The following is a 26,034-nucleotide window of genomic DNA, read 5'->3' as shown; positions in this document are numbered from 1 at the left end:
CTACTTCACATATGAAAAACAAGCTATTAGGCCAGAACTTTTGAACTTCCTACTTCCAAACAAATCAAACTTTTATATACCTATATCCATTCTTTCATCATTCCTTTCTTTTCCCTAAGACCAATCTTTCCACCTAAACTTCAGTTCCATCCCCTCTTCTCAGGAATTTCATATCACTGATTTTCCCTTATCTCTTACATATTCAACCTTTCTGCCTCCTCTCTGAAGGATATATTCACCTCTCTCTTATCTTTAAAATACCAAAAACCACACTTCTTTCTCTAGATACCACTGACAAATAGCTATTTCTTTCTCATTCCTTAATTATGCCTTGAGCAAATATACTGAGTACCTATGTTGTGCCATGTACAGTGCTCAATGCTTAGAATACTATGGTGATTAAACACAAAAACTTTATGGCCCTGTGGAGCTTCTCATCTAGAAAAGAATATAAGAATTAAATAATTTAGGGCACCTGGATGGCTCAGTCAGTTAAGCATCTGACTCTTGGTTTCAGCTCAGCTCTTGATCTCAAGGCTTTGAACCTTGTGGTTTCAAACCCCCTGCTGGGCTCTGAGCTGCCTGTGTGGAGCCTGCTTAGGATTCTCTCTCTCTCCCTCTCACTGTCTCTCTCTGCCTCTCCCCAACTTGCTCTGTCTCTCCCAAAATAAATAAATAAGCTTAAAAATAATAATTTTATGTTAAGTGCTGTGAGAGAGGTTACACGGTGCTGTAAGGTCCTGAAACAAATCTAACCTAGTCAGGTCCGGAGGAGCTTCTCTCTGTGGAAATGGCTTTTAAGTTAAGATCTGAAAATGAGGAGGATTTAAAGTGAGGAAGGGAAAGCAGACTATTTAATATGAATAACACACACAGAAGTTCTTCTATGGGAAAGAATGTAACAAGTATAAGGATCTGAAATAAGGCCAATGTTGGCTAGAATAGAGAAAGCGCAAGAGAGAACATGATTCAGATAAAGCTGGAGATGTCAGCTTTGTGGGCCTGGGCAAGGAGGGCCCCTTAAGGAGGTTTGACTTTTTCTGAGAACAGTGAGCAACCTTGAAGAGTATTAAGCATTGGCTGCAATGTAGAGATGGAATTTGAATAGATGAAGAGTAAATGTAAGAAGTTAAGTACTTATTGGAAATGTGCACACATGCTTTTGTGTATGTGTATCTGTTCCTGTTTCTTGTCCATGGGGTTGCCTAACAATAACTTCAACATATGCAATTATATGTAAACAATTTCTACCTCAGAGTGGCCTATGAGAAGCTGCTGTTGGAGATCATTGCATGTGGCTCAAAGTTCACTTGTATGCCGCTAGAAGCAAGTCTTTGTATGAAATTATAAGTATAGCTCAGTGCTTTATTGGCAAGGAAAGGTGGGGAATGATGACTATTTGTGAAATACTGTTAACACTTCATTTTGGGACCATCTTTTTTTCTCATCTCTGGTTATTTTTGACTGAGTTATTCTAATGCACATTGCCTACTTAGAAACTAAGAATTTGGAGGATGGAGAGAAAGACAATCCTATGGAAGAATGGAATTCAGAAATGAGAGCTGCAGAGAAAGGTAACTGAATTAATTAAGAAGATAAATGGGGAAAAAAAACAAGCTATTTTCTGTTTATTTAGGTGAGATAAAGTGATACAGAATTTTCAATAGAACAGATGATTTTTTGTAGCAACATTTTAATGTGTCCATTCTGACAGATTTTTTTTTTTTCCCTAAAGAACTGGAACAGTTGAAAACTGAAGAAGAAGAGCTCCAAAGGTCAGCTTCAACTGGAGTGTTAGAAAATAGGCTAAACTTTGCAAGGCTAAATGGCTTCCTACCTCTAAAAACTGACAAGATTAGGCACATGAATATTGAATTAAGACTGACTCAGGGCTTCTGTTCCACCTTGAACTTGACCTGTTTTAGTTGGCAGTGTTTTCTAAGCACTTACGGGGCATTAATCCAAGGTAGTATTTCTCAAGCTTGAATAATATCGGGATCCTTTTAAAGAAAATAAACCTAGCATTAAACTGTTTTTATATTGTACTTTTTTTTTTTAAGTTTATTTACTTACTTTGAGAGAAAGAAGACAGAGAATCCCAAGTAGGCTCCATACTGTCACTGCAGAGCCCAACACGGGGCTCACTCCCACAAACCATGAGATCAAGACCTGAGTGGAAATCAAGAGTCGGATCCTTAACTGACTGAGCCACCCAGGCGCCCCAAAATGAAAAGTAAATTTTAATAATAATATTAAAGAATATGCAAACTGTCAAAGATGCAAACCTTCATGGATCCTAATTTTGAGAACCATTGGTTTAAGCTTTTCCTAATTAGACCCTCACTTCTAGATTAATGCTTATTAAAAAAAAAAACACACACACACACAAGAAAAAAAAAAACTAAGAAAACAAAAATGGATGCCATTCACTTCACTGGGGAGCCATCTAGCATGTGACTTCTTCTCATAAACCTTTTATTTTTATGGAGTCCAAATTCTCAGACAACAGCCTTATCTCTCTGATTACCTGCTATGATTTGCAGAAATCTCTTAGAACTGGAAGTACAGAAAGAGCAGACCCTTGCTCAAATAGACTTCGTGCAAAAACAAACAAATAGAACTGAAGAGCTACTGGATCAGTTGAGGTAAGGAAAAGCAGGTGTCATTAGTTTGTGTTTTACCCTGTGCCTTTGTAGTTGGCTAACCTATTACAGCAGTTGACATGTGTTTTTAACATGTATCACTGTTGTTTTTTTTTAAGTTTATTTATTGATTTTGAGAGAGAGCCCACATACAGTGGGAGAGGGGCAGAGAGAGAGGGAGAGAGAGAGAGAGAGAGAGAGAGAGAGAGAGATTCCCAAGCAGGCTCTGCACTGCCAGCACGGAGCCTGACATGGGGCTTGAAACCACAAACCAGGACTTAAACCCGTGGCTTGAACCCTTGAACCTTGAAATCATGACCCGAGCCAAAATCAAGAGTTGGACACTTAACTGACTGAGCCACCCAGATGCCCCTGTGTATCACTATCTTTAACCCGTAATACAATACAACCTCAAAAAGAGTCAATGTACTCAACACCAAGCTGAAAGTATACAAGGTGGGAAAGCTATGAAATTATCATTTTAAAATATTTAACACTTTATATTGCCTAAACTTGGGTTTTCTCTGATGCAGAACTCAAAATTGGGTCAATTCTTTCAAAAGCATATTTGTACATTCACGGTATTTGAATCAAAATATTTGATTATCTCCCAAGCCAGCAAAAAACTTCAGCAAATATTGCTGGCACTCTTTGTGTGGTATCAAAAGTTAACTCTCCTCTTCTTTTACTTCAGAAAAAAATTTTTGTCTTTGTTTATTTCTCTCCAGCGTGTCTGAGTGGGAAGTCATCGAGTGGAGTGATGATCAAGCTGTGTTCACCTTTCTTTATGACACAATAGAACTTACCATCACCTTTGGAGAGCCAGCAGGTGAGTAGCAAAAGTAATTCCTCTGCAGAAAAATGCATGGATAAACTCACTAAGGAGTCCAATCTTTATTTTACTACAATAATAACTATTAACATAATGAAATGAAAGCACACTAGAGAAGCAATTATTTTAATTTACGATAATAGGATTTTATTTTATTAGATAGAGAATAAAATAAAAATTCAACTAATGAAAGTTGACCTTTGTTGAATGACATTAGATGAAAGAAATTTTACATATCCAAATAATGGATCAATATGCTATTTGCATCTATTTGTTCTGGCTTCCTTTTTTCCATCTGTCTTTTTTGATAGACTTACTCTAATGGCTGGTGACACTTGTTTTGTTTTGTTTTGTTTTGTTTTGTTTTGTTTTGTTTTGAGAGAGAACATGAGCAGGGGAGGGGCAGAGAGAGAGGAGGACAGAAGGTCCAAAGCAGGCTGTCTGCTGACAGTAGCCAGCCTATTGTGGGGCTTGAACTCACGAACCGAAGCTTGAGTTCATGACTTGAGCTGAAGTTGGATGTTCAGCCAACTGAGCCACCCAGGCACCCCTTGATTTTTTTTTTTTTTTTTTTTGTACTTAAATTAACCTAAAAAGTTCATTGGAAGTTCTGTATATATTGGTAGGCTTAACAGAGTCTTTGGAATCACTATATGGTAACTGGACAGAGTTCTAGCTATTTTGTTAAGAGGCTCCTGTCGGTGTCTTTAGGTCTTTTCTCTGAAACAATTTCAGCATAGCAAACCAAACTTCACATTTTTCCAGCCTCCACACATGATTCTCCTTAAAATTTCCTTTTCTCAAAGAATATCAACAACTTCAGTCCAGGTCCAAAATTAAATGTTTATTTGTTTGTTTGTTTGTTTGTTTATTTTGAAAGAGAGAGAGGGTGGGGGAGGAGTGGGTAGAGTGAGAGGGAGAGAGAGAATGCCAAACAGACTCTGCACTCAAGCCACCCACATGCTCTAGTCCAGGTCCAAAATTAAAACAGGAATCACTCTTTACCTCTTTATTTTATCCCTTGCCAGGCATATCTAATCATCAATAAGACTTACTGATTTTAATTTCTTAATACTGATCCACTTTTCTTCATTTCCTATCAATAGTCATTTCTAACCAAATGACTACAATAACATTCAAACTGGCCTTTCTGGATCTTCTCCTTTTCCCCTCCAATTCATCTTCCTTCCTGCAGCTATGGGGATTGTTAAAAATCTGATTATGCACCAAATACTCTTAGACTAATGATCAAAATATTTGCTATGAACTGTAACATCTTGCAAGAATTTAATTTTTCCTCCTTTTCCTGCCTCATCTTAAACTATTCTCTGCACTTTGGCACATGGATTTCTTTCATTTCCCTTTTTTTTTTTTTTTTTAAAGTAGGCTCCACACACAATGTGGGCCATGAACTCACAACCCTGAGAATCAAGGGTCTCATGCTCTGATGACTGGCCAGCCAGGCACCCCTCTTTCATTTCTTTAAAAGATCATGGTCGGGGCGCCTGCGTGGCTCGGTTGGTTAAGCATCCGACTTCGGCTCAGGTCATGATCTCACGGTCCGTGAGTTCGAGCCCCGTGTCGGGCTCTGTGCTGACCGCTCAGAGCCTGGAGCCTGTTTCAGATTCTGTGTCTCCCTCTCTCTCTGCCCCTCCCCTGTTCATGCTCTGTCTCTCTGTGTCTCAAAAATAAATAAACGTTAAAATTAAAAAAAAAAAACAAAAAACAAAAGATCATGGTCTTTTTATGGTCAGTCATATTCCATCCTTCTCCAGGACCTTCATAATGATCTTTTTTATGCCTGGAAACCCTTTCCCTTGCCTTTGTCCATTTGGACTACTATAACAAAAATGCCATAAACTGGGTAGCTTATGAACAACCAAAATTTATTTTCTACATTTCTGGAAGCTGGAGATCCAAGACTGGGATGCCAGCATGCTCAGGTAAGAGCCCTCTTCCAGGGCACATACTTTTTATTGTATCCTTATATGCTGAAAGTCCAAGCTAGCTCTTTAGGGTCTCTTCTGAGACCCTAATTAATCTCGTTCATAAGGGGTCTACCCTCATGTCTGAAATACCTCCCCAAAAATCTGTCACCTAATACCATCACCTTGGGCGTTAAGATTTCAACATACAAATTTGAGGGGAGGACACAATCATTCATACCATAGTACTCCCTCTCCACTAAATAAATTTCTGCCAGTAATCCTTATGAGCTCAGCTCAATTATCTCTTTCTCAGGAAAGTTTTCCCTGACTCTCCTTTTACCCATTCCTTCTACTAGTTACCTTCCTCTTATATATTTTCTCATTGCTTCCCGCAGTTTTACTTAATAGTGCCTATTCCCAGTTGTAGTTTTTAGTGTGTTTATTTGTGCAATTATCTGTGTATCCCCCTGAGCTATTAGCTTTTTGAGAATATAAATTGATCGTGTCTTTTTGTCTCATTATTGTATCCCCAGTGCCTAACACATAGAAAATATTCAATAACATGAAAAGAATCAGAATTCGAGAAACATGAGAGAACTCTAGAGTTTGGAGGAGGAAGCAGCTCTCCTGGCTACCTAAAACTCATTACTGTAATGCTAAGAGCATAAATCATTTGCACTATATTTATAAAAAGAAAGTAGGTGTGAAGAGATCATAGTCATTTTTTTGTATGGTGTCTGAAAATAGTATCTTTGCACAAAATTTAGGAGTTAAAGGAGGAGGCCTTGATAAATTTAAAATAAAGGTACTACACCTTAAATTTCCTTCAAAGGCCTGTCAGTAAGTGTAGTTCAGCAGTCTCAGGGGGAGCCTTTACCATTCACAAAAAATAATATGATTCAAGTATATACCTTTAGCTGCTTATATTAAAAAAAAACTCTGTTTGGGCACCTGGGTGGCTCAGTCACTTGAGCATCTGACCCTTGATTTCAACTCATGTCATGATCCCAAGGTGGTGGGATCGAGCCCCATGTCAAACTCTGCACTGAGTGTGGACCCTTCTTAAGATTCTCTTTCTTCTCTCTCTCTCTCTTCACATGCTCTCTCTCTCTCTAAAGAAAAAACAAAAACTAAAAACCCTGCTACCCAGAAAGAGTAGGCTTGTAAAGTACTGAGTTGTATGTGGCTTAAAATCAGATAATAAAAAGAAATACTACTCTTACTCTGGTTCTTCCTAGTTGGTCTCCCTTTCCTGGACAAGGCTTTCAGGAAGATTGTTGACCTGAATTTTCAGTCTCTGTTAGATGGTAAGTCCAGTTATCCACAAAAAACTTGTTGAATATTTACAAGTGTAAATTGCTCCTTGAGAGCTCTTTCACATACAAAGTTAAATATAAACAATAATAATAATAATAATAATTTGTCCTTAGAAATGTTTATTAGACATAAAATTGCTTGGATAATGTTCCAAATATTAGGTAGGATTTAATTTTTTTAATTATTACTAGATTTTAAGCAATGATTGATGATTAATAATAGCTGTTTCCATAATTGAAAAATTACCATTATGAGTACTTAGTATCAGGCATTAATGTTACTTACGTTAACACTTGGAGGTAAGGTTCCTCATTTTACAAATTAGAGAACTGCAGCTCAAAAGAAGTAAGTGTTGTGCTTAGGATCACTCAGGTTGTAAGGAAAGGCAGGATTTAAACTTAGGTTTATGTTACATTTAAGCCCATGTTTTTAACCAGCTTCTATTCTGTACATGATAAAGGCTTGAGTTTTTATAAGAATGTCTGTGTTTACTATATATGTTGATTTATGTGTTTGAAAATAAAACGGAGAGGATACTTAGATACCTAGTAGTTTGAAGGTATTTCTAGTTTATATAATATTTCTAACTTATGTGTAGAAGATAAATGAAAGTAAGTAATACCCTGTTGTTGTTTTTCCTTCCTCAGAAGATAAAGCTCCTCCTTCCTCCCTTTTAGTTCATAAGCTTATCTTCCAGTACATTGAGAAACAAGAATCCTGGAAGAAGAAATGTAAAACACAGCATGAGGTTCCCAAGGTAAATCTGATTAAAGTATTTTGAAAGAAAATTTTGTTTTCTGTCACAAAAAGAAGAGCTCTGAGGGGCTCCTGGGTGACTCATTTGGTTAGATGTCCAACTCTTGGTTTCGGCTCAGGTCATGATCTCACAGTTTCATGAGTTGGATCCCTGCATCAGGCTCTCCTGGTGGCATGAAGCCTGCTTGGGACACTCTGTCTCTTCCTCTCTCTCTGCCCCTATCCCACTCACACTGTCTCTGTCTCTCTCAAAAATAAGTAAACTTAAAAAAAAAGTTTTTTTAATAATAAATTAAAGGGGCGCCTGGGTGGCTCAGTCGGTTGAGCATCCAACCTTGGCTTAGGTCATGATCTCACATTTTGTGCTTTCGAGCCCCACATCGGGCTCTGTGCTGACAGCTCAGCACCTGGAGCCTGCTTTGGATTCTGTGTCTCATTCTCTCTCTGCCCCTACCCGACTTGTGCTCTTTCTCTGTCTCTCAAAAAAAATAAATGTAAAAAGAATTTTTTTTTAAAATAATAAATTTTAAAAAAAGAAGAGCTGCAATTTTATATATGTAATAGTGGATCCTGAAATTATAAAAATATTGGGGTGCCTGGGTGGCTCAGTTGGTTAAGCATCCGACTTCAGCTCAGGTCATAATCTCACAGTTCATGAATTCAAGTCCCATGTCAGGCTCTGTGCTGACAGCTCAGAGCCTGGAGCCTGCTTTGGATTCTGTGTCTCCCTCTCTCTCTGCCCCTCCCCCATTCATGTGCGCTCTCTCTCTCGAAAATAAACATTTTTAAAAAATGAAAGTATAGGGGCGTTTGTGTGGCTCAGTCTTTTGGGCGTCTGACTTCGACTCAGGTCATGATCTCACGGCTCATGGGTTCGAGCCCCACATCAGACTCTGTGCTGACAACTCAGAGCCTGGATCCTGCTTTGGATTCTGTGTCTTCCTCTCTCTCTGCCCCTCCTCAGCTCAAACTCTGTCTCTGTCTCTCTTTCAAAAATAAACATTACAAAAAAAATTTTATATGAAAGTTTAAATATATAAATTACTTAACTTTGGGGATTTCTTTATAACAGAGCCACTAAAAACTGAAATGTTTTCATAATTTCTTTTTTTTCCCCCCCTATTTTTCCCAGATGCTTCAAGAAATTTCACTTGTAGTGAGCCATTGTAGACTCCTTGGAGAAGAAATTGAGTTTTTAAAGAGATGGGGACCAAATTATAACCTAATGAACATAGATGTGACTAATACCGAGTAAGTGTATTACTTTCCCAGGGCTGCCTTAACAAAGTGCTACAAACTCAGTGGCTTTAAACAACAGCAATTTATTGTTTCACAGTTCTGGAGGCTAGAAGTCATCAAGATGTTAGCAGGGTTTGTTCTTTCGGAGGGGCTAAGAGAATCTGTTTCATGCCTCTCTCTTAAATTCTAGTGATTTGCTGGCAATCATTGACATACCTTGGCTTATAAATATATAACTCCAGTATCTGCTTTCATCTTCACATCATGTTCTTCCTGTATGCATGTTTGTGTCCAAATGCCCCCTTTTTATAAGGACACCAATCATTTTGGATTAGGAGACCATCCCACTCCAGTAGGACTCCATCTTAACTAATTAAATCTGCAATGATCTTACATTCTGAGATACTGGGGGCTAGGGCTTCAACATATGAATGGCAGTAGGGACATAGTTCAATCTGTAACAGTAAGTAAGTAATCAAAAAGTTACTAAAATGATTTCTTTCAGTGAATTTTATGACTAACAATGGAAATGAACAACCATAATAATACTTTGTTCCAGATGTTTTACCCTCTGTCCATTTGATAAGGACAAGAAATAATGTACCACCTAAGTTTCACCTACCAGTGTAAAAAGAAAATATATTTGTTTCATTCTATGTTTGTTTTTTATTTTTAATTGAGGATTTTGTCTTTTACAGATTGAGGCTTTTATTCTCCAGCTCTGCAGCATTTGCAAAGTTTGAGATAACTTTACCTCTCTCAGTTCATTTTCCAACTGTCCGCTTACCTTTTTCCATTCAAAATCACATTGGAAACATTGGGTAAGTAAAGGGCCAGCAGGATAGGGCTCCTAATGACTTTTCTACCTCTCCTCTATTATTTGAAAAATCTCTCAAAGTGGCCAGAAATAATGGATATATACCATTATTGGATATGCCAATAATGGATAATCCATACTGAGTGCCAAATGTTACTCCTGACTTCCTTTTGAAGGATTTGTTCTTATAATTTAGTGACCTTCATTGCTAGCACCAGTGGATACTGGAGACCACTGGTATATTCTTTTATACTTGCTCCACTTTTTGAATAATCTTACCTAAAACAGGAGCCCAAAAAGGAAAAAAATGGGTATAAGCTTAGCCCAGATCATATATAAACAACCTTTATGCCCTTAAAAACAGAATATCACTTAATCACTTAGTAATCATTTAAAAAAGCTGTGCAGTCATAATGCTTTTTTCAATTAGCCTTTGTAACCAGACATAACAATATTTCATTCCTATTTGTGACTTTTTAGACATACAGTTGACAGTTTGTAAGATGGTAGAGTTTAGAATGCACCCACCTCAAATCCATCAGCAAACACCAGCAGTTTAGATTTTTAGCTAAGTCAAGATACCCCCCAGTTCATACAGAATTGCTCTTAGGCCTTGTTTTTGGAATCCCAGTTCAAACTGGACAGTCTATTTTTAGAAATGTCTATTTATGCTTCCTAAAAGACTCAGAGACCATACCCAAAAACATGAATTCCACTGAAATGCTATCGATAAGTACGTTTCCAGAAAAATTAATGAAACTTTTGTTCTTTCTAGCCAAGATGAAATCACTGCAATTCTATCTAAAGTGCCACTGGAGGACAGCTACCTAAAGAATGTAGTCAAGCAAATTTACCAAGATCTACTTCAGGACTGCCATTTCTACCACTAGACCTATGGACTACAGCTATAATAACCAAGCATAGCACACATCATAATGATACTACGTCGGAGTATCCATTGCTATTTAATCTTTGTCTTTAGGTGATAGAAAGAAGCCTCATAAAACTCCTCCTGATGATGTTATAGTTAATTTGTTATAGTTAATATGGCTAGTGTTTAAATCTCTACAGTCAGGAATGATGAAAGTCCTCAAATAGCCTTTTATCAACTTGCTCATCTTTTTATGAAAGGTTCAAATAGTAGAACACTTAGGGAAAATTTCTTCTAATTAAAGTTGTGCTCTTTGCTTTAGTACAGGCCCTACAGAGTAACTTTAAGTGGAGCTGTCACCGCTGACAAAAACATTAGCCATTTCCTCATATGTACAGCTCTAATTTTTTGGTTGCCGGCCTTCTGTCTAGTAGGTATTTTTCTGGGATAGAGATTTATCTGTCTACAAACTACTCATTCTCCTTTTTCTTCATTTTAAAAATTTTATTAAGAAAAAGCAATAGCACTCAGCTATTCAAATGGTTGCCATCTTTTCTAGAGGGCCTTGCCTTTTATTATGTAATATGTGTTAATATTTTCTCAGTATAATTTTGTAGAGAAAGTTAATTCATTTTGGGCCAGTACATATATGTAAATATATTGATATTTTTTTGTTTTTGTGATGTAGTAAGGAGATATATATATACATATGGAAATACATAGTCGTGTATAGAGAGATACTCTTCTGCCTAGGCAATTTCCATCTTTCTGAAGGATGCTTTACAGCAAGATTCTCAGTCTCTTTCTATCAAATAATTGTACTTCAAACAGTATCAAATTTAAAACCACTAGTTCTGTCCAGTTCTGGCAGTAGTAATTAATTTAATGTGAGAATTGATTTCTGAAGCCACACCCTTCTCATAAACAAAAATAAGCCATATCCATTGATATTGAATGACCAGTATTATCTGTGAGATAAATATGAGAAAATTTTTACCCAAACTTTAATTGAATCCTAATCATGATAATTTTTTCATTTCTTTTGTATTTAATTATAAACTAAAGTATATTTGCATTTCAAACTAATTCATATTAAAATTTTGCTTTATACTTTATGATCAGGTTAAAGTCCTCTGGGTCCCATGAATGTTATCTTCGCTCTTAAATTGGCTTTTACTTCTGAGCTATTGGTCAGAAAGATCACATGGTCTTTTAAACTTCAAATTCAACATAAAATTTATTTTCCATAAAAATCAAGATGTAAATATTCTTGAAAAACTTTTAAAGTCACCAATGTGGCCTGTTTTCCATGAAACTTAAATTAGTTTTCTTATTGGAGTTGTTTTATTTATTTTCTGTAAACCTAAAAAGTAGAAATTTTCTTTTATTCATTTTGGTAAACTGGAATGACCAGCTTCAAGAATGATTTGGCTTGTAATTATGGACTCTGCTTTCTTGGGTTTAGTTACAAAATTGTAATATATACCTAGTTATTTGCATTTGTATTTGTTCAAAGGATTGGCTATTTCTATAAAAATTTTTTGGAAATTGTTCCTTCACTAATTAGAAGCAGACTGGTTTTTGCACTATTAAAATAAGTTTATTATATGAAATCTTTTTTTTTTATGTTTGTTTATTTTTGAGAGAGACAGAGCATAAGCAGAGGAAGGGCAAAGAGAGAGGAAGACACATAATCAGAAGCAGGCTCCAGGCTCCATGATGTTAGCACAGAGCCTGATGTGGGGCTCAAACTGACGAACGCTGAGATCATGACCCTAGCCAAAGTTGTATGTCTCACCAACTGAGCCACCCAGGCGCCCCTATTATATGAAATCTTTTTAAGCAGTGTCTGTTTATGAAGTGAAGAGGTTTGTTGTTGTTTTTTACCATGTATTCAATAGACCTGTGAAGATAGAAAAAGGAAGCTCTCTCTAGAAATACACACTCGAAAATTCAGATAAGATTACGTCAGGACCTGAGTGTAAGAACGAGATACAAACTATAGTTATCCCTATGTCTCTGAAAGACAGTAAAAGAAAACGATTTGAAGTTCCTTAGGAAACTATGATTTCTAAGGGCTAATGGAGTGGTTCTCCAAGTATAGTCCCTAGACTAGTAGCATCAGTTTCTCCCGAAACCTGCTGTATCAGAAACGCTAGGGGTGGGGACCAGTACTCTGTGTGTGTTTATTTTTTTTTTTACTTTCTTTTTCTTTTTCTTTTATTTATTTATTTTGAGAGAGATGCGAGCAAGGGAGGGCAGAGAGAGACGAGAGAGAATTCCAAGCCAGGCTCTCGATGTCAGCACAGGGCCCCATAGGGCCCCTTGCAGGGCTTAAACTCATATGACTTGAGCTGGAATTAAGAGCCAGATATTTAACCACTCAGCCACCCAGGCACCCCTTAACTTTTTTTTTTTTCAATAACTTCACTAAAATATAATTGACATCATACAATTCACCTTTTATTTTTTAATTTAAAAAAATTTTTTTCAAAGTTTATTTATTTTTGAGAGACAGAGTGTGAGCAGGGGAGGGACAGAGAGAGAGAGAGGGAGACACAGAAACCAAAACAGGCCCCAGGCTCCAAGCTGTCAGCATAGAGCCTGACGCAGGGCTCGAACCCACGAACCATGAGATCATGACCTGAGTCAAAATCAGCACTCAACCTACTGAGCCACCCAGACACCCCACACCTTTAGAGAGAGTGCACACATGTGAGTGCAGGAAGAGCAGAGAGAGAGAGAGGGAGAGAGAGAATCCCATGCAAGATCTGTTGTGTCAGTGCAGAGCCCAACATGGATCTGAGTCCCATGAACTGCAAGAACATGACCTGAGTCAAGATCAAGTCGCACACTCAACTGACTGAGCCACCCAGGTGCCCCTGGACCCTTATCTTACATCACATACAAAAATTAACTCAAAATGGATCAAAGAACTAAATGTTAAGAGCTAAAACTATGAAGTATAAAGCTCTTAGAAAAAAAGCATAGGGGAAAAGCTTTGCAATGTTGGATTTGGTGATAAATTTTTAGATAATGATGCCAAAAGTACAGGCAACAGAAGTAAAAATAGATAAATTAGACTATATCAAAATTTGAAATTTGTGCAATAAAATAGGACATAAACTGGGGCACAGTGCTGGAAGAAATTAAAAGCCTAAATAAATGGAAGACATTCCATATGCATGGGTTGAAAGACAAGCTGTTAAGATGCCAATACTACCTAAAGTAATGTGCAGATTGAAAGCAGCCCCTATCAAAATCCCATCAACCTTTTTAGGATGGAAAATGGAAAAGTTGATCCTAAAAATTTCTATGGAATTGCAAAGGACACTCATGGTATATCTGATAAGGGTCTAGTATCCAGAATATATAAAGAATTCTTGAAACTTAACAAGTAGACAATCCAATTTTTTAAATGGACAAAGGACTTGAATAGACGTTTTTCCAAAGAAGATATACAAATGGCATATACCACAAGTATATGAAAAAAAATACTTGACATCATTAGTCAGTAGGAAAATGCAAATTCAAACCATGATGAGATACCACCTTAAACCTATTAGAATGAGTAAATTTTTAAATTTTTTTTAGATGTTTATTTTTGAGACTGAGTGAACAGAGAAGAGGCAGAGAGGGAGACAGAGTATTTGAAGCAGTCACCGCACTGATAGCAGCAAGCCCAGTGCAGGGCTCGAACTCACAAACTGCGAGATCGTGACCTGAGTAAAGTCAGTGACTCAACCAACTAAGCCACCCAGGCACTCCTAGAATGGATAATTTTTAAAATGAAAAATAAGGAGGCGCCTGGGCATCTCAGTCCGTTGAGCATCCAACTTTGGCTCAGGTCAAAGTTTGGCTCGTGAACTCACTTTGGCTCGTGAGCTCTATGCCAACAGTTCAGAGCTTGGAGCTTGCTTCAGATTCTGTCTCTCTCTCTCTCTCTCTCTCTCTCTCTCTCTCTTTGCCCCTTTCCCTCCCCCCAAGAAAAAAAGACTTAAAAAATGGAAAATACAGGGCCCCTGGCTGGCTCAGTCAGTGGAGCATGCAATTCTTGATCTCAAGGTTGTGAGTTTGAGCCCCATGTTGGGCATAGAGATTACTCAATAAATAAATAGGGTCGCCTGGTAGCTCAGCATCCCAACTCTTGATTTCGGCTCAGGTCATGATCTCACAGATTTGTGAGATGGAGCCCCAGGTCAGGCTCTGCGATGACAGCACAGAGCCTGCTTGGGGTTCTTTCCGTCTCTCTCTGCCCCTCCTCTGCTTGCACTCATGGATGCACCCTCTCTCTCTCTCAAAATAAGTAAGGAAATAAACTGGAAAGTAAGTGTTGGAGGAGATATGGAGAAATCAAAACCTTGTGATTTCTGGTGAGAATGTAAAATTAAGAAGCACGTACAATTCTTTAAACACTTTTATATCCAAACTTTAAGTCCAAAAGGCTGTCATTCTAGTTTTTCTTTATTTTTAAAGTAGGCTTCAGGCCCAGCACAGAGCCCAACATGGGGCTTGAACTCATGACCCTGAGATCAAGACCTGAGCTGAGCTTGTATCAGATGCTTAACCAACTGAACCATCCAGGTGCCCCAAAATGCTGTCATTTTAAACATTACTTGTAGAAATTCTAAAAATAATGTCACATTTAATAAGGAAACTCTAAAGCACAAATTCTCAGAAGCAGTCACTGTCAACCTGTCAATTGTCAATATCAGTATTTATAATTAACTAGTATGGTTTTCATGTCACCTGAGGATGCTGGTAGAGTGATCATGAGATAACCTCATCCAACTGAATGTGCAAGGAAACACTCATCAATATTTTATGTATTTTGGGTTTTCACTCTTTATTTATGACAAATATTCTGCATCTGTGATTCTCTCCAGTCAACAGTTCTTTGAAATGTGGCATCGGCCAGTCGGAGAATGGAGTCATCTGACTCACCCTTCCTGTGAATGGGCTTATCGATAGTGAAGGTTTTAAACTGGCTGTTGAACCTGTCACCTTGTCAACTTCAGCCTTATTCATCTAGAGGGATCCGTGGTCCTTGGCACTGATGACACGGTTGCTGGCTGAGCATTTCTGCGGCACATATAGGTCCATGAACTGGCTGGAGTCATTCTGTATGTGGAGGGCGCACCTGGTTCTGCCAGGAGGGAGCCCTGGCAGAACCTGTGCCTGGCCACAGGACCTACCTGGTGCCAGCCACCACAACCAGTGGGAGCAAGGAAAGTCATCAGTATTTTATATAAAGAGAAGACTGCCTGCTAGGGGCTTGGGTTCTAACATTCCCATTCCTATACTCCACAAATGAGCGGAATGACTGAAAAGCTCCCAGTTTCCTAGAGGTAGGGCAAGTCTTTCTAACCCAAGATGTTTATTTGGGGACTTTCATTGTTTGGGACGATTGGAGTGTCCAGTTGCTCCCAGTAATAATATGTCCAGGGTGGTCAGCTTCTAGATAATTAGTCTGAGCTGATTGTATGCCAGGCTATCTGTTTCATACGGTTTGTTTATTGAATCCAATCAAGTTTTTCAGCTGTTCCTCTGAATTTCTCCTGTATTGGATAAAAATTGTTTTGGGAGTGTGTCTAAGGCTAGCTCTTGCTGAGATAGGGGTGAAGATTTTCACCATCTTCTGATAGAACCTAGATTCCATTGCCTCTGCAATGTCTCTGCCCTGATGAGGGTGGAGAGCAGGCTCTAACCCCCTTTCCTTCTTTCCTCTGGAGGCCTTTTCTGAGTTAAGACTGATACGAAGCAGTGCAGCTAAGTCTGACCCAAGTTTCTGCTATAAACATACTGGATTAGCATCTTTTCTGTGGCAACAGCTGGCAGCAGTTAACCTCTCTTGAGTTTCATTTTCCTCACTTGTAAAACAATAGTAGTACTTTCTCACATATTAGTTTCTTTTTTTATGTTTATTTTTGAGAGAGAGAGAGAGAGACACAGAGCGTGAGTGGGGAAGGGGCGGAGAGAGGGAGATTACAGAAACTGAAACAGGCTCCAGGCTCTTTCTCACAGTGTTAGTATTAAATGAGTTCATGTACATAAAGCGTTGCACAAAGTAAGTACTCAAAAAATGGTAAACATATAGCATATTTTTAATACATACAGAGTACTCGGAAAATTTAAATACTAAAAAGCAGATTGGGGGCACCTGGGTGGCTCAGTTGGTTAAGCGTCCGACTTCAGCTTAGGTCATGATCTCGTGGTTTGTGAGTTCGAGCCCTGCGTCGGGCTCTGTGCTGACAGCTCAGAGCCTGGAGCCTGCTTTGGATTCTGTGTCTCACTTTCTCTCTGCCCCTCCCCTGCTCATGCTCTCTCTGTCTCAAAAATAAATAAAACATTAAAAACATTTTTTAAATAAAAATTTTAAAAAGCAGATTTGATTGTTTGATACACAGAACATATGTAATATTATTATTTTAAAACATGTTTACCCTAAATCTAATCATTAGAAGTAAGTAGCCAAATCCAGATTACTGGACATTTTCTAGACAACTGGCTTGGCATCTTCAAAAATGTCAATGTCATGAAATCAAAACAAAACAAAAAGGGGATCTCTCCTAGATTACAAGAGACTAAAGATACTTTTGAAAGGCAAGGCTTGATCCTTGATTAAATCCTTTATTAAAAACACAAGGGGTGCCAGTTGGTTAAGCGTCTGACTTCAGCTCAGTTCGCGATCTCCTGGTTTGTGAGTCTGAGCCCCACATTGGGCTCTGTGCTGACAACTCAGAGCCTGGAGCCTGTTTCAAAATCTGTGTCTCACTCTCTTTGCCCCTCTCCCACTTGCTCGCATGCTCTCTTTCTCTCTCTCTCTCAAAAATAAACATTAAAGGGGTGCCTGGTGGCTCAGTCTGTTGAACGTCCAACTTCAGCTCTGGTCATGATCTCTCAGTTCGTGAGTTTGAGCCCCATGTTGGGGCTCTGTGCTGCCAGCTCAGAGCCTGGAGCCTGCTTCAGATTGTGTGTCCCCCTCTGTCTCCGCCCCACCCCTGATTGTGCTCTGTCTCAGTCTTTCAAAAATGAATAAACATAAAAAAATTTTTTAATAAAAATACACATTAATAAATAAATACATAATAAATAAATAAAAACCCCACAACCCAGGGGCACCTGGCTGGCTCAGTCAGAGGAGCTTGTGACAACTCTTGAGCCTGAGGTCATGAGTTCAAGCCCCACATTGGGTGTAAAGATTACTTAAATAAATAAAACTTTAAAAAAATTAACAAAAATTGAATTTTAAAATTTAAATTTACACTTAAAATAATTTATTCAACAATTCATGAATCAAGCAGCATCCTATCTAGCAATAGAAAGGAACTCGGAAGGACTGTACAAAGTGGAAGGTTTTTGAAATGCCAAAACGGGGCAGGAAAAAGAAATTACTAGTAAAGAATGCATTGTTTCATGCAAGGTTGCCCTTCTGAAGGGAAGGGAAGGGATCTGTGGATTATCTCACTAGTGCTGAGTAGGTAATTCCATGTCGACCAGTTAAAGGTTACATTCCAGAAAAGCTAAAACTGAAATTAGGTTAGGTATTAAGTTTTGGTTTGCTGACATGAAGCTTAGCACAAATGACTCCATTTTTGGTCTGTTGCTCCTTTTTAACACCTATTAAGGATATTTTGAGAACACTTGGAAATCTGAATATAAACCATATATTAGATAATATTCTCGTATCAGTGTTACATTTCTCAGGTGTGATAACAGTATTGTAGTTATATAGGAGAATGTCCTTATTAGAAAATACATGTCTGCAACTTACTTTCAAATGGCTTTTTAAAAGTGTCTGTTTATACATGTATGTGTGTGAGAGAAACAAGAACATTACTGTAGGCTTGTTTTTTTTCAAAATAAAAAATTGGAAATAAAAAGAGTTTTGCTTGATGACTAAGTAACTAAAGGCAGTATAGTTCTGAGACTGATTTCATCCAGGTTGTAGCAAAGTTTGATTAATCTGTTTTGTTCCATAAAGTAGATATATCTTCCTTCAACTTTTTAAAAAATAACTCTAGGACTAACATGGGGCTCAAACTCACAACCCCGAGATCAAGAATGGCATGCTCTACCAACTGAGCCAGACACACACCCCTTCTTTCAACTATTTTTTTTATGTTTATTTATTTTTGAAAGAGAGAGAGAGAGACAGAGTGTGAGCAGGGGAGAAGCAGAGAGAGAGAGAGGGAGACACACAATCTGAAGCAGGGTCCAGGCTCTGCCCTGGCAGCACAGAGCCCCAGGAGGTCCAAACCCACAAACCCAGAGAGAGAGAGATCAGGACCTGAACTGAAGTTGGAAGCTTAGCCAACTGAGCCACCCAGGCACCACTTCAACTATTTTTTTATGCCAAATTTGATTTCTTCCTTCCCTAGACTATGGCAAATTCTTGCTTTTTTTTTTTTTTTTTTTAAGACTAGGAGCAAGGCAGAGATAGAGAATGAGAATCCCAAGCAGGCTCTGCCCTGGCAGCGCAGAGCCAGGCAGGGATGAATCCCAACCCTGGGATCATGACCCAAGCCAAATCACGAGTTAGTAGTTCAACTAACTGAGCCACCCAGACATCCTGCAAATTCTTGCTCTCCTTTTCTTTTTTCTTTCTTTCTTTTTTTTTTTTTTTTTTTTTTTAGAAACATCAACTGGTTAATTCCAGGCCCAACCTTTCTACCCCCATACACACTTGGCCCCTGGATGGGCACTTCAGAGGCCTTGTGCTGTGCTGTGGCCTGACCTGGTACCAGTCCCTCTCTGGTGATGGCCCAGTTGTAGCTCTTCCGGGAGTCGAACACTTCTTCTACCCACGCCTCCAGATTCTCTCAGGTGATGAAATGTTTTGCCTCCTCCTGCAGCTGCCGCACCTTCCTGATCCTTTGGCTGCTCCCAGGCCTGTGCCTCTCGGCCCACGGGGCCTTCTCCTCTACTTGCCACTGCTCCTGCTCCTGCACCTCCGCCTCCTGCCGCAGTCCCCCTAACCATAGCTCGTGCAGTTGCTGGTTCTCCGCCGGGTTCCAAGCCAGCAGGTTACTGTAGTCAGCTGCATCCTGCAGCACCTCACCCTCTGCCAGATTCCCTGCCCAGGCCTCGTGCACCTTCTTCCATACCTTGGACACTAACTCCGGCCTGAGGGCGCGCATCGACTGGCGGTACTGCCGGTAATGCTCGGTCTGCATGAAGAACTCTACAGGACCCACCTCAGGCGGGGGTCGCCACGCCCCCGATCTTGGACTTGGCCGGGTGGGGCGGGGGGCGGGGGGTGGGGGGAATGGGGGGCAGTATCCTGGCAGGTCTTGCAGCCACGAATGGGCAGCAGCAGTAGAGCCCTCAAATTCTTGCTCTTAATGTTCCCCAATCCTTTAAAATTTTTCCAAAAAGGCAAGTTTTATCAAGTGTTCTTTTTAAAAAATCGGATCTAAGTCTGCATTATTTTTTAGTTTTTGTGTGGGTATACATTCGCATGGTCCTAAATTCATAAAGTACAAAAAGGAAAGGAAAAAGTTTCCCTTTTTTTCTGTCCTCAGACACACAGTTTCCCTTCTTGGAGACAACCAATGTTACCAGTTTCTTGTCCACCTTACCAAAGCTTTCCTGTGTACAAAAGCGAACATGTGTGCAAGTAGATATGAGGGTGTAAATATATATTTCTTCTCTCCCTTTTTTACACAGATAATAGCTCCTCAATACACACTGTCCTTCATTTTGTCTTTTTCACTTAACTAAATATCTTGATAGGTTCAGAGCAGTACATAAAGAACTTCCAACAGATATTTTTTTCCTTTTAATTAAACAGTCCACAGGATGAATGTATCATACCGCTATTGATAAACATGTAGGTTGCTTACCACCTACGGCAATGCTGAAATGTTGCACAATTGTAAGTTTATCTAGGACAGCTTCCTAGAAAGGGAGCTGTTGAGTCAAAGCATAGTTACATTTGTAATTTTAATAGATACCACCAAACTGTCCTCTAAAATACTATATAGTTGTATTAATCCTACTAGCAATAAACACCTGGTTCCCTAAATTTACTAATCCAGTACATTCCAAACTTTTTGATGGTGTCTCAGGTTTTAATTTGCATTTTCGCAGTATGTGTGAGGTTGAGTTTCTTTGTATATACTTTAGAGCAATTTTTATCTCCTTTTCTGTGTATTAGGTATTGATAAACTTTGCCCATTTTTTTGAGTTATTTCTCTTTCTCATTGACTTGCAAGACATCTTTAAGCATAAGAGAAAAGAAACTCTTTGTGATAGTGGTGTGCTAAATTTCCCCCTAGTTTGTGGTTTTATTTGACTTTATTTATGATGGGTTTTGCCATTTAGAATTTTAAAGGTATGTAGTCACATGTATTAATATTTTCTTTTATAGCTTTTGAGTTTGTGTTATACTTAGATTTTCACCACTATAAGATCTATGGTTTCTCTTAGACTTTCATGATTTAATACTTTATATCTTTGAGCCAACTGGAAATTTATCCTGACAAAAACTATGAGATAAGGATACAAATTAATTTTTTTCCAGATGTCTATGGGGTTATTCCGGCACCATTTAATAAACAGGTTGTTTCCCCCACTGATTTGGAATGCCTTTTTTATCATATACTAGATTTCTCTATGTATTCCTATCTGAGTGTGGTAGGCAGAATAATAGCCACCACGACCACCACCCCTCCCACAACCAAGATGTCCACATCCTAAAACAGGTGAATGTTGCCTTAAATGGCCATAGGGACTTTGCAGAGGTTTTGAAGGATCTTGACATGGGGAGACTATTCTGGATCAGCTGGGTAGGCCCAATGTCATCACAAGGATTTTCTGTAAGAGGAAAGCAGAATGTCAAGAGTCAAAGAAGGAGATGCGATCATGGAAGTAGAGATCAGAATGATTGGTGACTTTAGTGCACACACTGTCTGACAGTACTGCTGGTAAGGTGACTCAAAATGCAGATGCCCCATGTGGTCCCTGGGTGGCTCAGTCAGTTAAGCCCCTGACTTTGGCTCAGGTCATGATCTTACGGCTTGTCAGTTCAAACCCTGCATTGGACCTTGTGCTGACAGCTTAGTGCCTGGAGCTGCTTTGGATGCTGTGCCTCCCTCTTTCTCTATCCCTCCCCTGCTAACGCTCTGTCTCTCAAAATTAAATGTTGAAAAAAAAAGAATGCAGATGCCTCTAGAACCTGGAGAAGGTAAGGTTTTGTCCTAGGACCTCCAGAAGAGACACAATTCTGCCAAGACCTCAGTTTTAGCCTGGTGAAACCCATTTAGGAATTCTGACCTCCATAACTGTAAGATAATACATTTTCATTATTTTAAGCCACTAAATTTGTGGTAATTTGTTACAGCAGCAATAGGAAACTAAGGCACTGATAAAACTATTCTATTCCATTGACCCATCTTATTGTACAAGTACTTTGTAATTATTGTAGTTTTATAGTATGTTTTAATATCTGGTCAATTCAGGATTTATTATTTCAGGGTTTTCCTGGCTCTTAATGGTTTTTAATTTTATCATATAAACATAAGAACTAGCTTGTTCCGTTCCCCAAAAAATCTTGCTGTCATTTTTACTGAGATCATGTTATATTAAAGATCAACTAATGGAAAAGCAACATCTTTAAGATTTTGAGTCTTCCAATAGTATGCTTTTCTGTTTTGCATCCTTCTTTGATGTCTTAAAGTTTCCTTTATATAGGATTTGCACTTTTCTTGTTAAACTGATTCCAAGGCATTTTATATTTTAGTTACAATTTTTAAATTACCATCATAAAGTCAAAATAAATTCAAACCAAAAGTTCAAATAATATACAAAAGAATACAGAGGAAGGCGAAGTCATCCAAAATCTTAGTATTGGGCATCCTTCCACATACTAGGTACTCTTAGCCATAAAGAAGAGCAATCGCTATTGGTAAGGCAACCAAAGGTGACTGTCACGAATCTCATTGGGATTTCTATTGAGAATTTGTTGATGTTGGACAATTTTCAACTTTATAATTTTGAGACCTCTCCTCTGAGAAGATCGTTTTAGAGATTTCTCCACGTAAGTCCTGAACATTTCTAAAAGTTTATTCGTAGACATTTATGGGTTTTGTTGCTACTGTGAATGGGATCTTTTTCTTCTATTACATTGTCTAATTAGTTATTAAGACTTATTAAAGGGCTGATCTTTTTACATTTTGTCATTGGTTACACTAATGTACTTTCTTTTGTTTTTTAATATTTAAAAATTTATTTATTTATTTTGAGCAGGGGCGGGGAGGGGCGGGGGAGGGGGAGAGGGGAGAGAGAATCCCAAGCAGGCTCCACACGGTGAGCACAGAGCCCAAAGGGAGCTCAAATTCACAAGCTGTGAGATCCTGACATGAGCCGAAATCAAGAGTCAATTAACCGACTAAGCCGCCCAGGTGCCCCTATTATCTTTAATTATTACACCCAGTGACACTTCCTGAACAGTAGTAAATAATCGTAGCAATACACAATCTTGTTCTTGATTGATTGATTGATTTTTTTTTTTTTTTTTTTTTTTGAGACCTAGAGACCGAGAGCACACCAGCAGGGGAGGGGCAGATGGAGAGGGAGAGAAGAAATCCCAAGCAGGTTCTACGCCCGGCATGGAGCATAATGAGGGGCTCAATCTCACGATGGTGAGATCATGATCTGAGCCAAAATCAAGAGTTGGACACTTTAACCAACTGAGCCACCCAGGTGCCCCAGATTGATATTTAAGTAATCTTTACACCCAAAGTGGGGCTTGAACTCACAAGATCAAGAGTCACATCCTCCTCCTACTGAGCCAGCAAAGGTGTCCCTGTTCTTGATTTTAATCAAAGTATTTCTAACAGTTTACCAGTAAGCAGACAATGGTAGCTTGTTTGGGATATCCGTGTTTTTTTCCTGATCATGCTAAGAAAACATTTAATTCCTTTTTATTCATTTTTTAAAATGTTTTATTTTTGAGAGACAGTGGAAGTGGGGGAGGGCAGAAACAGAGGAAGACACAGAATCCAAAGCAGGTTTCAGCCTCTGAGCTGTCAGCACAGAACCTGACGCAGGGCTGGAACCCAAATCCACGAACTGTGAGATCATGACCTGAGCTGAAGTCAGTTGCTTAACTGAGTCACCCCAGTGCCCCTCTAATTCCTTTTTACGTTTTCCTCCTCTTAATCAGGAATTTATGTTGAATTTTATTGAATGCTTTTTCAAAATGATGAAATTAACAAAATAAGTTTTCTCCTTGACCTATTAATAAGGTCAATTATAATAGATTTCCTAATATTGGATCATCCTTGTACTACTCAATTGGATCACTTGGACATGACAGTGGATTTCCCTTTCTATGCTCCAGGCTGCCTATGCCATGAGATTATTTTCCTTGAGACAAAAGATTATGCTTCTGATGATTAAATTTTGGTTTTACTAGAGGTTACTTCCTTGAGGTTTCAGATAGGTCATTCAGATTGTAATTTAGGATATATCCAAAATTTTTCTTTTCTTTAATTTTTTTTAAAGTTTATTCATTATTGACAGACAGAGGGAGACAGAGCATGAGCATGGGAGGGACAGAGAGAGGGGGAGACAGAATCTGAAGCAGGCTCCAGGCTCTGAACTGTCAGTACAGAGAACGACGTGGGGCTTGAACTCAGGAACTGTGAGATCATGACCTGAGCCGAAGTTGGACACTTAACCGACCAAGCCACCCAGGCACCCCTATACCCAAAACTTTTTTTTTTTTAATTTTTTTTTTTTAACGTTTATTTATTTTTGAGACAGAGAGAGACAGAGCATGAATGGGGGAGGGTCAGAGAGAGGGAGACACAGAATTGAAATAGGCTCCAGGCTCTGAGCTGTCAGCACAGAGCCCGACGCGGGGCTCGAACTCACGGACCGCGAGATCCTGACCTGAGCCGAAGTCGGCGCTCAACCGACTGAGCCACCCAGGCGCCCCAAAACTTTTTTTTTTTTAATGTTTATTTATTTCTGAGACAGAGAGAGAGAGACAGAGAATGAGTGGGGGAGGGGCAGAGAGAAAGGAAGAATCAGAAGCAGGCTCCAGGCTCTGAGCTGTCAGCACAGACCCCAATGCAGGACTCGAACTTACAAACCGTGAGATCATTAACTGAGCCAAAGTTGGTTACTCAACCGACTGAGCCACCCAGGCGCCCCTACCCAAAACTTTGCAATCACACATTTATAAATATTCACATGGATTGCTTAAACTGTTAGCAATAAATCTAGCTTTCTTATTTCTAAGTGTGTAGTGGGTTGTCTTGGAAGAAAGAAACAGAAAACTACTCAAACTGGTTTAAGCAGAAGAAATGGAAGGGACATTTATTGGAATGTAGAAGTATCTCATAGTGCTTCTGGGACCCTGAGAAGTTGGAAATATCTGGAAAGCGGTCAGATTTCAGAATTGTTTCTGTCTTATTTTCTCAGTCTCTCAATTTCTTAATCTTTCTACAGATGGGGTTTCTCTGGTTTGACATCCACACAGCCACAGGAACTGGATTTTAATGAAAGGTCAAAGTCACATATTCTTTCATTCAGCCAAGAGGGGCTGTGGGTTTGCAGATGTTCTAAGGAAGATGTGTGAAGAATGAGAGGTAAAGGTGGGTATCTCTGGTATGGAAGGCACTTCACTACTATCTCCAGGTACTATCTGTAATCACATAGTTAGGTTGATTCTATCTCCAGAATGCTTCTTGAGTCTGTCATTGCTCCAACTCAAGCAAGACTTCATCACTTGTCTGAAATATTGCAAGAGCTAACAGTTTTTGCTGTCCTTACTTCCCTAAAATCTCTCCTTCACTGCCACAATGAGAGGATTAAATAAAAACTTTATGAACTTTAAAGCACTCCACAAATATAAACTAGTAGTGTGTGTGTGGGGGGGAACAGATATAAATAAAGTAGTAGTGGGGGGGGGGGGAACAGGAAGAAAAACAACATAGGACTCGTCTGCTCAAAAACTTTAAATGACTTCCTCATCAACTAAAGAATAAAGACCAAAAAGTTCCAGACATGTCCTTAAGTTCCCTCATAACCCGAACTAAACGTTAACTTTCCAGTATCAGCGACTCCACAATACTTTTCTTCCCTCACCAGACAATACTATTCCTTGACCATGTCGTTAATTTCCACGCCCAAATTGATATCCTTGCTTCTTTCATCTCCTCTTCTTGGTCCAGGAAACTCCATTCACTCTTTAAAACCAGAATCACAGGTCAATCTTTCCAGTAAACCATGATAAAGTTTATCTTCTCAAAACCAATGCCTCCTTCCTCTGGAGTCTTGCAAATCTCCAGTAAAATACCAAGGCTTGACTAACATTTCAGCCATTTTTCTTCCCTTCGCTAGCTTAGTTTTCCACTTCCACCTGTCCACTCGAGCATCCTCAGCCGCACCACCTCCAGGGGCCTGGAAAACGCCAGGCTCCGGGAATTTGAGTCAGAAGTTCAGAGCAATCTCAAGTGCCTAACGCTCAGGTTTAGATACTTCACAAGCAAATCAAGAATGGCTCTCTGGGACCAGGCTTCTCCCTAGAGGGGCTGAGGCACTAAAACAGGCGTGCGCCGGCGGTGCATACTGGGAGATGGAGTCTCCGGACAACCCCACTACCTCCTGGGAGTTGTAGT

The 26,034-nt window shown here is 39.1% G+C and overlaps 1 protein-coding gene and 1 pseudogene across 3 annotated transcripts in view; one reads left to right on the top strand and one right to left on the bottom strand.

Moving 5' to 3' along the window:
* KNL1 (kinetochore scaffold 1) overlaps window positions 1-10,550 on the top strand; it is a 65,604-nt gene extending 55,054 nt beyond the window's left edge. For all 3 annotated transcript variants that reach the window (XM_060618924.3, XM_060618922.3, XM_060618923.3), the window contains exons 18-26: window positions 1,497-1,574; window positions 1,736-1,775; window positions 2,544-2,645; window positions 3,371-3,471; window positions 6,641-6,709; window positions 7,367-7,476; window positions 8,608-8,726; window positions 9,413-9,535; window positions 10,307-10,550. In XM_060618924.3, the coding sequence (XP_060474907.3) occupies window positions 1,497-1,574; window positions 1,736-1,775; window positions 2,544-2,645; window positions 3,371-3,471; window positions 6,641-6,709; window positions 7,367-7,476; window positions 8,608-8,726; window positions 9,413-9,535; window positions 10,307-10,421 (857 nt within the window). In that variant the 3' untranslated portion in view covers window positions 10,422-10,550. The remainder of the gene's footprint in view (window positions 1-1,496; window positions 1,575-1,735; window positions 1,776-2,543; window positions 2,646-3,370; window positions 3,472-6,640; window positions 6,710-7,366; window positions 7,477-8,607; window positions 8,727-9,412; window positions 9,536-10,306) is intronic.
* Window positions 10,551-18,794: 8,244 nt separating this feature from the next.
* On the bottom strand, window positions 18,795-19,578 carry LOC132669671 (small ribosomal subunit protein mS26 pseudogene; annotated as a pseudogene).
* Between the last annotated feature and the right edge of the window lie 6,456 nt (window positions 19,579-26,034).

The sequence above is a fragment of the Panthera onca genome, chromosome B3 (assembly GCF_046562875.1).
Source record: "Panthera onca isolate mPanOnc1 chromosome B3, mPanOnc1 haplotype 2, whole genome shotgun sequence".
In the NCBI taxonomy this organism is placed as follows: Eukaryota; Metazoa; Chordata; class Mammalia; order Carnivora; family Felidae; genus Panthera; species Panthera onca.
This window is presented reverse-complemented; position numbering and strand designations above follow the sequence as displayed.